The 13,551-nt window shown below is 38.1% G+C and overlaps 1 protein-coding gene across 4 annotated transcripts in view; it reads left to right on the forward strand.

Annotated features, from left to right (window-relative positions):
* The window catches only part of LOC127426773 (alpha-mannosidase 2-like), a 120,290-nt gene that overhangs the window by 44,665 nt on the left and 62,074 nt on the right, over nucleotides 1-13,551 (forward strand). For all 4 annotated transcript variants that reach the window (XR_007894862.1, XM_051673798.1, XM_051673820.1 and 1 more), the window contains exons 7-10: nucleotides 3,595-3,781; nucleotides 4,455-4,632; nucleotides 5,427-5,638; nucleotides 11,466-11,651. Coding sequence is in view for 3 of the 4 variants with exons in the window: in XM_051673798.1 (XP_051529758.1) it covers nucleotides 3,595-3,781; nucleotides 4,455-4,632; nucleotides 5,427-5,638; nucleotides 11,466-11,651 (763 nt within the window). In the remaining variant the exon portion in view is untranslated. The remainder of the gene's footprint in view (nucleotides 1-3,594; nucleotides 3,782-4,454; nucleotides 4,633-5,426; nucleotides 5,639-11,465; nucleotides 11,652-13,551) is intronic.

The following is a 13,551-nucleotide window of genomic DNA, read 5'->3' on the forward strand; positions in this document are numbered from 1 at the left end:
TGTGTGGAGATGGGAGAAACTTGCAGAAGGACAACCATCACTGCAACACTCCACCGATCTGGGCTTTATGGCAGAGTGGCCAGACGGAAGCCTCTCCTCAGCGCAAGGCACATAAAAAAGCACCTAAAGGACTCTCAGACTGTGAGAAACAAGATTCTCTGGTCTGATGAAAAGAAGACTGAACTGTTTGGCCTCAATTCCAAGCACCATGTCTGGAGGAAACCAGGCACCGCTCATCACCTGTGCAATACCATGCCAACGGTGAAGCATGGTGGTGGTAGCCTCATGCTGTGGGGGTGTTTTTCAGCGGCAAGGACTGGGGGACTGGTCAGGGTTGAAGGAAAGCTGAATGCAGCAAAATACATAGACATCCTTAATGAAAACCTGGTCCAGAGCGTTCAGGACCTCAGACTGGACCAAAGGTTCACCTTCCAACAGGACAGTGACCCTAAGCACACAGCCAAGACAACGCAAGAGTGGCTTAGGGACAACTCTGTGAATGTCCTTGAGTGGCCCAGCTAGAGCCCGGACTTGAACCCAATCGAACATCTGTGGAGAGACCTGAAAATGGCTGTCCGCCGATGGTCCCCATCCAACCTGACAGAGCTTGAGAAGATCTACAGAGAAGAATGGCAGAAAATCCCCAAATCCAGGTGTGCAAAGCTTGTCGCATCATACCCAAAAAGACTTGAGGCTGTAATCACTGCCAAAGGTGCTTCAGCTAAGTACTGAGTTAAGGGTTTGAATACTTATGTCAATGTGACAGTGCAGTTTTTTCTTTTTTGTTTTTGGATTTTTCTCTTTTCTCCCAATTTGGAATGGCTAATTCCCAATGTGCTTTTAAGCCCTCGTGGTCATGTAGTAATTCACCTCAGTCCGGGTGGTGGAGGACGAATCCCAGTTGCCTCTGCGTCTGAGATGTTGAGTGCGTTGCCGCCCACCGCGGCATCCACGCTCAACTCACCACGCGCCCCACCAAGAATGAACCACATTATAGCAATCACTAGGAGGTTACCCCATGTGACTCTACCCTCCCTAGCAACCGGGCAAATTTGGTTGCTTAGGAGACCTGACTGGAGTCACTCAGCACGCCCTGGGATTCGAACTAGTGAACTAGCGAACTCCAGCATCTTTACCACTGAGCTACCCAGGCCCCCTCTGTTTTTTTCTTTTTAACAAATTTGCAAAGTTATAAAAAATCTGGTTTTTGCTTTGTCATTATGGGGTATGGAGTGTAGATTGATGTGAAAAAAATAATAATTGAAAGTATTTTAGCAAAAGGCTGCAACATAACAAAATGTGAAAAAATTGAAGGGGTCTAAATACTTCCTGAATGCACTGTATTCAGCACAAATTGTGCTGTTAAACCCGTTTTTAAAATGAAATAATGGACTGGTGGCTTCCACAGAAGCATATACCATCGATTAACAGCCTCAGAGCTCACAGTAGGTGTGTCTTTAAAGGTTTATACTGTATGTTATTGTAAAAAATTAATTCCCCAATGGAAGAAATTAATGGTGTAAGTTTGGGGCGGTATTATCTTTTTTCTCGTCCAATGACAGATGAGGGAGTGTTCAAGAAACCTGTTTAAAAAAAAAAAAACATTAATTTTGCAATTCCATTTGGTGACACTAGTGGACAGAAATTACACACTTTAACACATGATAAACAAATATATCACACTTTTACAGCTGCTTAAGCTGAGGAGTAAATTTGCTTAGTGGTAAATTTCAAGATATATTACTCTCTTGGCACTTGTTCTCAATTGATTAAAATAAGTGTTGAGGGAAATGAATAGTACATTACAAGGGCTGAACTGGAGCCAGCTTTTCTCAGAACAACAAACAAAAGAGAAGTCAGGGAAAATGTCCTCCCACATCCTATCTATTATTTTCCGTTGTCCGCCTGCTTGTTAAGTAATATATCTATTTGGAATGCAACTGTTTTTCCCAGACCTAGTGCTAAAATGGACTTAACTTAGAGCCTTGACCATAGGCACCACTGAACAATTATGATACAGTTCATTTGGCTGTGGCACTGTACACTCTATGCCAGGCTCAGTTAGCTTCCTACTCTATTTAATTCAATATATCACCATTTAACAGACAGGTGGACTGCTCTCTGCTTCACGTCTGGTCTCTTGTTTAAAGGAAAATCGTGCATTATTTATTTGCATGGCTTTTATGAATGTCACTCTGGTGCACTTGCTGTGCTGAAAGGGAATATTATTATTGCAAATAAACTGTGATTCGATTTTGACATTAGTGGGTAATTTCATGATTTGCTGCCTTGAAACTGGATGGTTCTCCTCTGATATTTCATGGCTCATCGTTGTTTATGAAGCTGGCACTGTAAATTACATGTAAGCAACGTGATCCTGGTCTTGCAGCGGTTTGCCAAAGAAAGAAAGAGAAGTCAACATGAAATAGCTTTCGTAACCCATTTTATATCTGTAATGAGATGCATTTCCGAGTGAAAAAGGAAAAATATAGTCTGGGACTTCTAAAAAAAATTTTCAATGTCTTTTTTTTAAATGTTCAAATTAGTGCTGTCAGTTGATTAAAATTTTTAGTCTTAATATTTCCTTTTTTAGGAAAGAAAGCAAAACAATATGTTAAAATATAATGCTTTATAAACATTTTCCAAACAAAGCCTTCTACAGTACATAGACAGAAATGCACTAAATTAGCACCAATTCAAGTAACATTAAACGTTTCCCGGAGTCTAATTGGAAGGTTGACTAATTGAGAAAACTAGTCATTGCATATTCATTGCAATGGGCATTAAATCTCTAAAAATCTCATCCTCCACAATATTAATCAGCCGGCAGACTGTGGCTATTCATTTTGATACAGCAATCGTGAAGCTGCGTTAATGATTCACACGTGGGCTTAAATGCCAGCGTCAAGCGCCGCTTTGATCTCCACATGAAAAGTGCTGCGGACAAAGATGTCTCATTCTGCATTTTCATTATAGTTTAGACTTGACCTGCTTCTGTGGTAATTAAATTGCACCTTACAGAGGCTGCGAAGTACTTGCTTACTTTCACAAGTCCCATCTGCGCTTGATTTGCACATACAAAAAGCATTATGAGGTCGTTTCCTCATCATTTGATCACTGACATGGGTGTTGTGTGTGTGTTGTGAAGCATGCGTCAGTGTAATGATTCCAGGCAGACTCGTCGCAAAGGTCCCGCCCTAGTCCCACCAGTTTGTTTTCTGGTTTATGCTTTATTAACAGTAAATGCGTTAATCGTGATTAAGAAAAATGAATGTGTTAAACTTTTTTTTTATTAATCGCATGCGTGTAACGTTATGACAGCTGTAGTTCAAATACGTTCAGCTATCCCAGTTAAATGTGCAGTCAACTATAGGTAAGCCATTGGTAGATTGATTTTCCACAAAAAGTATCAATAATGTGGCTTTGTGGCACTTTCAAAACTCAACAGCAACATTGGCTCAACCAATGGCGTGAATCTGTTTATCGACCAATGAAAGATGGAGTGTTTGAAAACGATCGTTATTTTGCAATTCTGTTTTGCACCCTGAAATTACACACCTTTAAATTTGCATTACATTTTATTTATTCCAACAGATCAGGACTCTAGTTCAGACATTTTGTGTCACATGATGCCATTCTACAGCTACGATGTTCCTCATACATGCGGACCTGACCCAAAGATATGCTGCCAGTTTGACTTCAAAAGGCTCCCGGGTGGAAGAGTCAGTTGTCCTTGGAGAATCCCACCTCAAGCCATCACGGAAACCAACGTAGAAGAGAGGTACAACTATACATGCCAGTCATTTACATTGGTGACCATGTTTAGATTAAATATGATTTACATGTTTGTTTAGTTATTTAGCTAATTTATAGAGATTGACCTCAGCTTTAGTTAATTGAATTATCATAATATTACATTTACATTTATTAATTTAGCAGATGCTTTTATCCAGAGCGACTAACAAATTCATCCTAAGGAGTCAGTAATAAGAGAACTGCTGTAATACAAAGTTGCAAATTGCTTAGAGAAGCACAAGTAGAGAGGAAGGTGAGAGACAGTGCTGAACAAGAATGAATTTAGAACTGTTTATGCATTAAAAGGATTGGGTCAATTGCTCGTGAACTGTTGGATTTGTTTAATAGGGCATGTTTCTAACTTTGAAAAGTCTGTTTGATGTGTTTGATGAGAACTCCATTTCGCAGATGTATAGCAGTTCATGCAAACCACAAAGAGTTTAAACTAGCTCTTATAACTAGAACTTCACAATGAGCCTGTAGTCAGCTATAAACATGTATTTCAGTGTAGTCAGTACTTCCAATGTAAACTATGCATTAAACTTTACGTAAAATCGACCATTCTACAGCCTTCAAGCTCTTCGATCATGCAGTCATATTTCCTCAAATCTGATCAGATGGAGATTTTCCTCCTCTTAGTTCAGTGTTTCCATTTGTAGAGTTCAGGTACTGTTGGACCAGTACAGGAAGAAATCCAAGCTCTTTCGTACCAAGGTGCTGCTGGCTCCTCTTGGAGATGACTTCCGCTACACTGAAGCTGTGGAATGGGACCAGCAGTTTGAGAACTACCAGAAACTTTTTGACTACATGAATTCTCATCCTGAGCTCCACATCAAGGTACTGCAACCTTGCAAAGCTTCCTTAAAGACCCCATGAAATTGTTTAATGAGCGCTGTTTTCTTTCCTGTGTTGATGTATTTCCTATTGAAACAGGACTTTTGGGTGGGACGTACTAAAAGGTTTTTTCTATTTTTAAAAAATAGTCAATTGCCTTTAGTTTGCATCGATAAACCATAATTTGCTACTTGCTTGTCGGTTGCAGGTGGAATTAGCAGGAGGGACATTGGGCGAATTCCAATCAAAAGTGATCATCCCTATACCCTTCTCCCTACGAAGGACAGAGGTCTTGATGTGGGCACTCGGAAGGGAGCATGGCATTACAGTTTGAATGTACCCTTCACTAAAAGTCTTGTGAAAGGGTCCTTTGTGAAAAAATTTACTTTCTTACTTTCGTTTGGAATGACCCTTCGAGTGGCGTCCCCTTCCCAAAGTTCCCTTCAAGGGTGCAAAAATGCTGTTTGGAAAACACCTATTATCAATCTAGAGAGCATTTTTTGAAAAACAATCTGTGTAGTGCGAGATGAGTCATCACTTTTTTTGGTCTTTTTTCCCAGAGGTGAAAGACTGTTTGTGAAAGAGATTTTAAGTACACTTGCATGTAGATAGCCTCAAAGCTCATACACATGGACTAAAAGCCACAAAAGCCGAATTTTGATTTCATGGGGTCTTTAAATGCTCACTTTAAAATTAGTAACACTGTTTATTTGGTATATTTACAAACATTTAGGTATTTGTTTTTTTCATGTACAGCCTAACTATTTTTTTTTATTATTATTATTATTTCTTTGCAGGCCCAGTTTGGCACCATTTCGGATTACTTTGAGACCTTGCGTAAAAGCACTGGCATGGATGCAGTTGACATGAATGTTGGCGAGCTGGCCCTGCCCGTGTTAAGTGGAGACTTCTTTACTTATGCAGATCGAGATGACCATTACTGGAGCGGATACTTCACCTCACGACCGTTCTATAAACGGCTGGACCGATTGCTGGAATCACACCTCAGGTAACCAAGGTTACCAAATCCACTGCATCTGTCTCCATACATGGACATGACATTTTACTCTAAGGTACTTCAAAGAATACCATTATAGTACAATGGGGCTTGTCTGAAAAACCAAGATAATACCATGGTACAAGTCCAAAATAAAAATGACATTACCACGTTTCCTGTCTGAACAACCACGGTACTACGTTAAGATGGGACATGGTACAAAAACTATGGTATATCTACCAAAAAATCCTAAAAAAAGGCAATACCATTGGACATTGGACAAAACACTTAAAAAAAAAAAAAAACACTTCAAAAGAACCATAGTAGTGCCATGATATATTTAGGTCCTTTTTTGTTAAAGGGTTAGTTCACCCCAAAATTAAAAATTCTCTCATTTACTCACCCTCATGCCATCCCAGATGTATATGACTTCCTTTCTTCAGCAGAACACATTGTAAGAAAAATATCTCAGCTCAGTAGGTCCTTATAATGCATGTGGATGGTAACTTGATTTTTGATGCTCCAAAAAGCACAGACAGTCAGCATTAACGCCATCCATACGATTCCAGTGGTTAAATGAATTTCTTATAAAGTGATATGATCACTTTTGGTGTGAAAAAGATCAATATTTAAGTACTTTTTAACTATAAATCATCGCGTCTGGTAAGCGGCAGTATGCGCGTTCACGAGAGGGCTCACAAAGCCTTAAACCTGTCATGAAAGTAGAGTTTGTCTAGGGAACATAGTGCTCTGAAAACAGGCATTATCCTCTCACTGTGTACTGTACGCTGCTAACTAACACACAAAGCTGAAGGTCAGATGAATTGTCTGTTGTCACGATAAGACTGAAGCCGTATGACAAGGTCACAGCAAATTAAAGCAGCAAGTGTTGAGCCAGTCACTCAGTGGCTCAATGGCAGTATTTATTTGACCAAGAGCATTGACTGTGGCACCTTCACGTCTGTGTACGATTCACAAACTTTACTATTTGGATAATTTCTAACACAACACTGGCCCAGTCAGAGGAAAAGACTAAATAATCTCATTGCATAAATGGGTTAGTTCACCCAAAAATGAGAATTCTCTCATGATTTACTTACGTTTAAGCCATCCCAGATGTGTATGACTTTCCTTCTTCAGCAGAACTGAAGTGAAGATTTTTATAAGCACATTTCAGCTCTGCTTGTCCATATAATGCAATTAAATGGGTGCCATCAGGCTGCTGGCTGTTTGACGGTCTGAAAGGCATATTTAGGCAGCATAAAAGTAGTTCTCACGACTCAATCAATTAAAGTCTTCTGAAGCAAACCGATAGGTTGGTGTAAGAAACAAATCGATAATTAAAATGTTTTAACTTTAAATCGTTGCTTCCGCCCACCGCTGTATTGCTGTTTGAAATGTCCTAACTCTCACGTGACGTTCGTTCCTATTTCGTATACAAAGCACGCGTTTCCGACTTCTTGCATGAATGCGCCATTGCGCTTACATCACGCGACAGCAACAATGTGTCGACTGCTGGCAGGAAGCAATTTTTAATAAAAAGTTAATAAAGTTTTAATTGTTGATTTATTTTTTACACAAACCTATCGATTTGCTTCTCAAGTGTAACACCTGAGACTTTTGCCCTAGCAGCCACCTGAGATCGCTAGGAGTTTAGTGACTTTTAGTTTGCAGTTTTGTATTTACCTTCTTGTGTCTCTGTTCCTGGTTCTTGCCTTGATTGTTCCCAGCTGTATCTCGTTTACCTTGTTTGCCCCAGTGTATATAATGTCCTTGTGTTTGCTCACACTTTGTCAGTTGTTGTTCCTGTTACCATTCATGGATGTGACGTTTGTTCTGTTCCTGAGTTTTGGTTTTGGTTTGGTTTTGGTCCTGGTCCTGGTCCTGTGTTTTCCAAGTTTTGTATCTGGTCTCGATTTCTTATTAAATAAAGCTGCACTAAGATCCTGCTCTCTTGACGTCCTCCAGCAATCGTTACGTATATCAAGACATTAATTGATCGACTGGAGTTGTGTGGATTATGTGCAAATACATTCTGACACACATACACACACACATCAGATTGATTAAAGAATCTGTCCAAGGTCATTTAAAGTTTAATTAATTATTAAAGTGTTTGGATGATCATGATGGAATAGAAAGCAGATGTATGATTGATGTGAGGTATGTAGGTCATACATATGGTATGGTTGTTTTATTTATTTTTATTTTTTTTGTGTTGAACCGGCTGTGAATGATATACAGAAATATTTTTGATCTGTTGAACGATGTTGAAAGTTCTCAACTAACGAGTCTGATTTCAAAGGTCTATTTATGGAAAAATATCTATTTAAACTTTGAATAGCTTTAAAATATAATTTCAGTTTGGTGATGTACACAGTTTAACTGTTAAAATTACTTTTATGCTGCCTTTCGGACCGTCAAACAGCCAGCAGACTGATGGCACCCATTTACTTGCATTATATGGACAAACAGCTGAAATGTGCTTATAAAAATCTTCACTTTGGTTCTGCTAAAGAAGGAAAGTCATACACATCTGGGATGGCTTAAAGGTAAGTAAATCATAAGAGGATTTTCATTTTTGGATGAACTAACCCTTTAATTCCCCATTCTAAAATATTTAATGCCAGTATGTGGAATTTGAAGGAAATGGCTAATTCTTGCTTGCGGGAAATTGTTAAACCTCTGCTCAGGTTTCATTAATTGGCCCAGTTGTAGATAATGAGAAGTTGTGCTGCTTGGTACATATTGATTTTCTACTTTGTGCTCTCTCCCATACTGTGCAGTGAAAGACATAAGTTGGATATCTGACTTTTTCTTTCTTAACTGCATACAAACTTTATCTCACCTCTTACAGTTGACTCACAATGATGAAAGTTGACCATACGGATCTAATTTTTATAGAACTCTCCCATCAAAGCCTAATCACTAACAAGAAAGTACCAAAAGTACTTTGGTAGTCCTTTGATGATTTTTCGACATGTACCCAGGGTTGGACAGAATTCTTAAAGTATTCTGGGTTGAAAACGAAATAATGTCTCTAAAAAATATTCAGTAATGTTTTCCGATACATCACAAAAAGTAACATATTCAGAACTAGAATGCTTATAGAATGCATATTTATAAATTGGATAAAACATTTTAATACGAAATGCAAATTAACCATATTTTCAAGATGATAACTGGATGTCACTTCCAGAAATTAAACATGCAACATAGTGTTACTATACAAATTATTTTAACTGTACTTGCTTCCATATTTAGGCCTATTTATTCTTTGTGTTTTCTACTTCTTTTATAACTGACACTTATTTTTGGGTCCTTTAATTCTTTTACACCTTTGTTTTTAATTGTCAAATTTGGATTTTTTTATGAATCACTTTGTATTAGATGTTAAATAAATGTATTGACACAGCAATTACAACTGTGGGAAACAACGTATCATGCGCTCGATGTAATTTTTTGTGTAAAAATGTGGCTCTATTGTTTTTGGTGCACAGCTGACAGCGCACTGATTAAGACATCAACATTCCGGTGCGATTGCCAGATATTCAATCCTGGAATCCTTGTACATGACTAAGGCGTTGTATTTTCATTTTCAAATACTTTTTTTGATTTTATGAAATCCGTATGGAAAAAATGAATGGGAAAAATACTTCAGGAACCAAGATGACTGAAAAATTGGATGGGCACTGTTGAGCTCTATTGCAATGTTTTGTTTTTTTTGGATTTGTTCCACGGTTGTACCATGATTGATTGGACATGTTCCATGGTAATGCCATAGTGTCATGTGTCATGGTAATGTCATGGAACATGTAAAAAAACAAACAAACATGGTACAGCTGAGGTAGTTCTGTACTGCGAAGTTACTTTTTGTAAGGACATGCTATAGTCATAGTTTTTGTTTTTTTTTACATGTACCATGGTAGTACCATGGTAAATCTACATGTCCTATAGTATTAGCATGCTTTTGGCCATGTACTATTGTAATGCCATGGTTATTGAGCATGCTCAATAGTAGCATTATAGTCTTTTGTACATGTACCATGGCATTGCTATGTTTTTGGACATGTTCTATGGTAGTACCGTGATTTTGGGACACGTAATATTGTAGCACTGTATTTTTTAAAGTACCATGTAAATACACTGGAATATGAATATGGTAGTCATTCAGCACCATGGTATTACCATCTGGTACGATCAAAGTACCATGGTACCAATACAGTAACTTTTTGTAAGGGATTTGCTGTATGTATTTTATAAATCTTTTGTAAATATGTGTATGTTGTTTGTGAATGTCAGCAGTTACCCTACTGTCATTGTTTAGTATAGGAACGTGATATGGATAGAAATTTCCATCATTTACAGCCTGTATTGTATGTCTGCACTCTGTTCCCTCAAAGGTGGCCGTACTCCATAACACAAGTGAATAGAGTGGGTACACCTTCAGTGAGCGAACACTGCCAACTTTCTTTAACACACTATTTGCATTTTTATGGGTGTCTTAATGTAGGCAGGAGACACTGTTCATCAGTATGCAGTTGTTAAACTATTCCCCGTTCTACACGATGGCTTCTTTCACACTGCAAATAGGACTTTATTCAGCTCTGCTCTGTTTCACACACATGCACACACACACAGAGGCATGCACAAATGTGCAAATACATTCTGACACACATACACACACATCAGATTGATTAAAGAATCTGTCCAAGGTCATTTAAAGTTTAATTAATTATTAAAGTGTTTGGATGTTCATGATGGAATAGAAAGCAGATGTATGATTGATGTGAGGTATGTAGGTCGTACATATGGTAGTTTTTATTTTCTTTTTTCATATTGCTATGTGCTACATGATCTGTTGAACGATTTTGAAAGTTCTCAACTAACGAGTCTGATTTCAAAGGTCTATTTATGGAAAAATATCTATAATTTGGATAGCTTTAAAATATAATTTCAGTTTGGTGATGTACACAGTTTAACTGTTGCCTGTCCATGAAATATAAAAAAAAAATCTCACAAGAAACATGTCAAGGTCAAATTGTAATATTCTTTTGTATATTGAATAATGTCATATTCTCTTCTAATTATCATTACTATAATGCATCCGGATGTTTTACTCTGGAGTTTTTTTTGTAATTCTCATTATTGTCAATGGTGATTCTCATTAGATTTGTAGTAATTGTTTACTGTATTACAGTAAAATACTTCAATACAATGATTATTTTGTAAATCAGCATTTAAGGCAATACAAATAGAAATACAATGTTGCATACATCACAATTTAAATAATATCACTATTTTGCATTACTGTAAAGATGATTGTTTGGAGAAAATGGCCTTAATTGTCATGAAAATAACAAAAAATCAACAAAAAAACAAAAAAAAAGAAGAATCTATTTAATTTTGATGTGAAAAATGACTATGGCAGAGCATCACCAACATATATTTTTATTTGTTGTAGAATTTTTGAGAAGGTCAAATTCTTTAGTGAGATAATATCTGTCTATTTACCATAATGCAGAGATATTTCTATTTTATGGACATTATCCATAATTGGAGAGTCCACACCTCACTTTGTTCTTTTCTACTACAAAATATTACTTTCTTAATCCGTATTTTTGTTGTGTTTTCCAATAATAATATGAAAACATCCTTAAAAGAAGTTACTTCAGATGTGACAGTTATTCTTCTCAATCTGAACATTAGCCAAATACAGAAAATATTTTGAAGATATTTGCTTTAGTCACCATGAATTTATTGTTTGTCAGCACAGTTTTAGAAAACTTTTAAACTTTTTTTGCGACTAAGTGTCAGATGTCCTTTCATTTGTCTGCAGGGCAGCTGAGATACTCTACTCTTTGACCTTGGCTGATATTCAGAGGTTTGGCAAACCCAGTGATTACCCTGCGGTGGATAATTACAAGTTACTGACAGAAGCCAGACGCAATCTGGGTCTCTTCCAGCACCATGATGCCATCACGGGCACAGGCAAAGACTGGGTGGTTGCGGACTATGGAACTAGGTAGCATATTTTACTTTAAACATCTTACAGATAGAGAACAATGTCAATTGTTAATTAATCTCACTTTCTGTGGTTCGAACATTCAGCCTTTGGGTTACCAGCCCAGATTGTTAACCAGTAAGCCACACTACCCCCACAAGAATTAGTTTATGTAAGATTAATTATCTTTGCTCTTACAGTTGTGCTCAATAGTTTGCATACCCTTGGAGAATTGGTAATAGATGTACCATTTTTAAAGAAAACATGAGTGGCAAAACACATTTCTTTTATTTCTTATGGGATTCATATTCAACTGTATGTTATAACAGAATGGCACAATCATAAAAAAAAAAACATGGCAACAAAGAAAAAAATGAAATGACCCCTGTTCAAAAGTCTGCATACCCTTAGTTCTTAATACTGTGTATTGCCCCCTTTAACATCAATGACAGCGTGCAGTCTTTTGTAATAGTTGTCTATGAGGCCCCAAATTCTTGCAGGTGGTATAGCTGCCCATTCGTCTTGGCAAAATGCCTCCAGGTCATGCAGAGTCTTTGGTCGTCTTGCACAAACTGCACGTTTGAGATCTCCCCAGAGTGGCTCGATGATATTAAGGTCAGGAGACTGTGATGGCCACTCCAGAACCTTCACTTTTTTCTGCTGTAACCACTGGAGGGTCAACTTGGCCTTGTGCTTAGGGTCATTGTCATGCTGGAAAGTCCAAGTGCGTCCCATGCGCAGCTTTCGTGCAGAAGAATGCAAATTGTCTGCCAGTATTTTCTGATAACATGCTGCATTCATCACGCCATCAATTTTCACAAGATTCCCCGTGCCTTTAGAGCTCACACACCCCCAAAACATCAGTGAGCCACCACCATGCTTCACAGTGGGGATGGTAATCTTTTCACTATAGGCCTTGTTGACCCCTCTCCAAACATAGCGCTTATGGTTGTGACCATAAAGCTCTATTTTGGTTTCGTCACTCCAAATTACAGTGTGCCAGAAGCTGTGAGGCGTGTCATGGTGTTGTCGGGCATATTATAACCGGGCTTTTTTGTGGCATTGGCGCAGTAAAGGCTTCTTTCTGGCAACTCGACCATGCAGTTCATTTTTGGTCAAGTATCGTCGTATTGTGCTCCTTGAAACAACCACACCGTCTTCTGGCAGTTGGGGCTGAAATCTTTCTTGGTCTACCTGACCTTGGCTTGGTATCAAGAGATCCCCGAATTTTCCACTTAATAAGCGATTGAACAGTACTGACTGCCATTTTCAAGGCTTTGGATATCTTTTTATATCCTTTTCCATCTTTATAAAGTTCCATTACCTTGTTACGCAGGTCTTTTGACAGTTCTTTTCTGCCCCCCATGGCTCAGTATCTAGCCTGCTTAGTGCATCCACGTGAGAGCTAACAAACTCTTTGACTATTTATACACAGGCACTAACTGCACTTTAAAAAGCCACAGGTGTGGGAAATTAACCTTTAATTGCCATTTAAACCTGTGTGTGTCACCTTGTGTGTCTGTAACAAGGCCAAACATTCAAGGGTATGTAAACTTTTGATCAGGGCCATTTGGGTGATTTCTGTTATCATTATGATTTAAAATGGAGCCAAACAACTGTGATAATAAATGGCTTCATATGGTTTCTATCCCTAAATAAAAGACAGTTTTTTTGCATGATCAGTCATATTTTCAAAATCAATGCCAAAATTGCACAATTTCTACCAGGGTATGCAAACTTTTGAGCACAACTGTAAATGTCTCGAACTCTTGCCAACTGGTTGATATCTGACCCGTTTGGTATATAATTAGGGGTTTAAGTAGGGGATGACAGCAGAGTATGTGAGCGGAGTAGAGTAAATGCGGAGCAGCATGATTTTACCTGGAGTGAGGAGCGTGTTTTTAATCGGTGCATCATTGTT

The sequence above is a fragment of the Myxocyprinus asiaticus genome, chromosome 3, assembly GCF_019703515.2.
Source record: "Myxocyprinus asiaticus isolate MX2 ecotype Aquarium Trade chromosome 3, UBuf_Myxa_2, whole genome shotgun sequence".
In the NCBI taxonomy this organism is placed as follows: Eukaryota; Metazoa; Chordata; class Actinopteri; order Cypriniformes; family Catostomidae; genus Myxocyprinus; species Myxocyprinus asiaticus.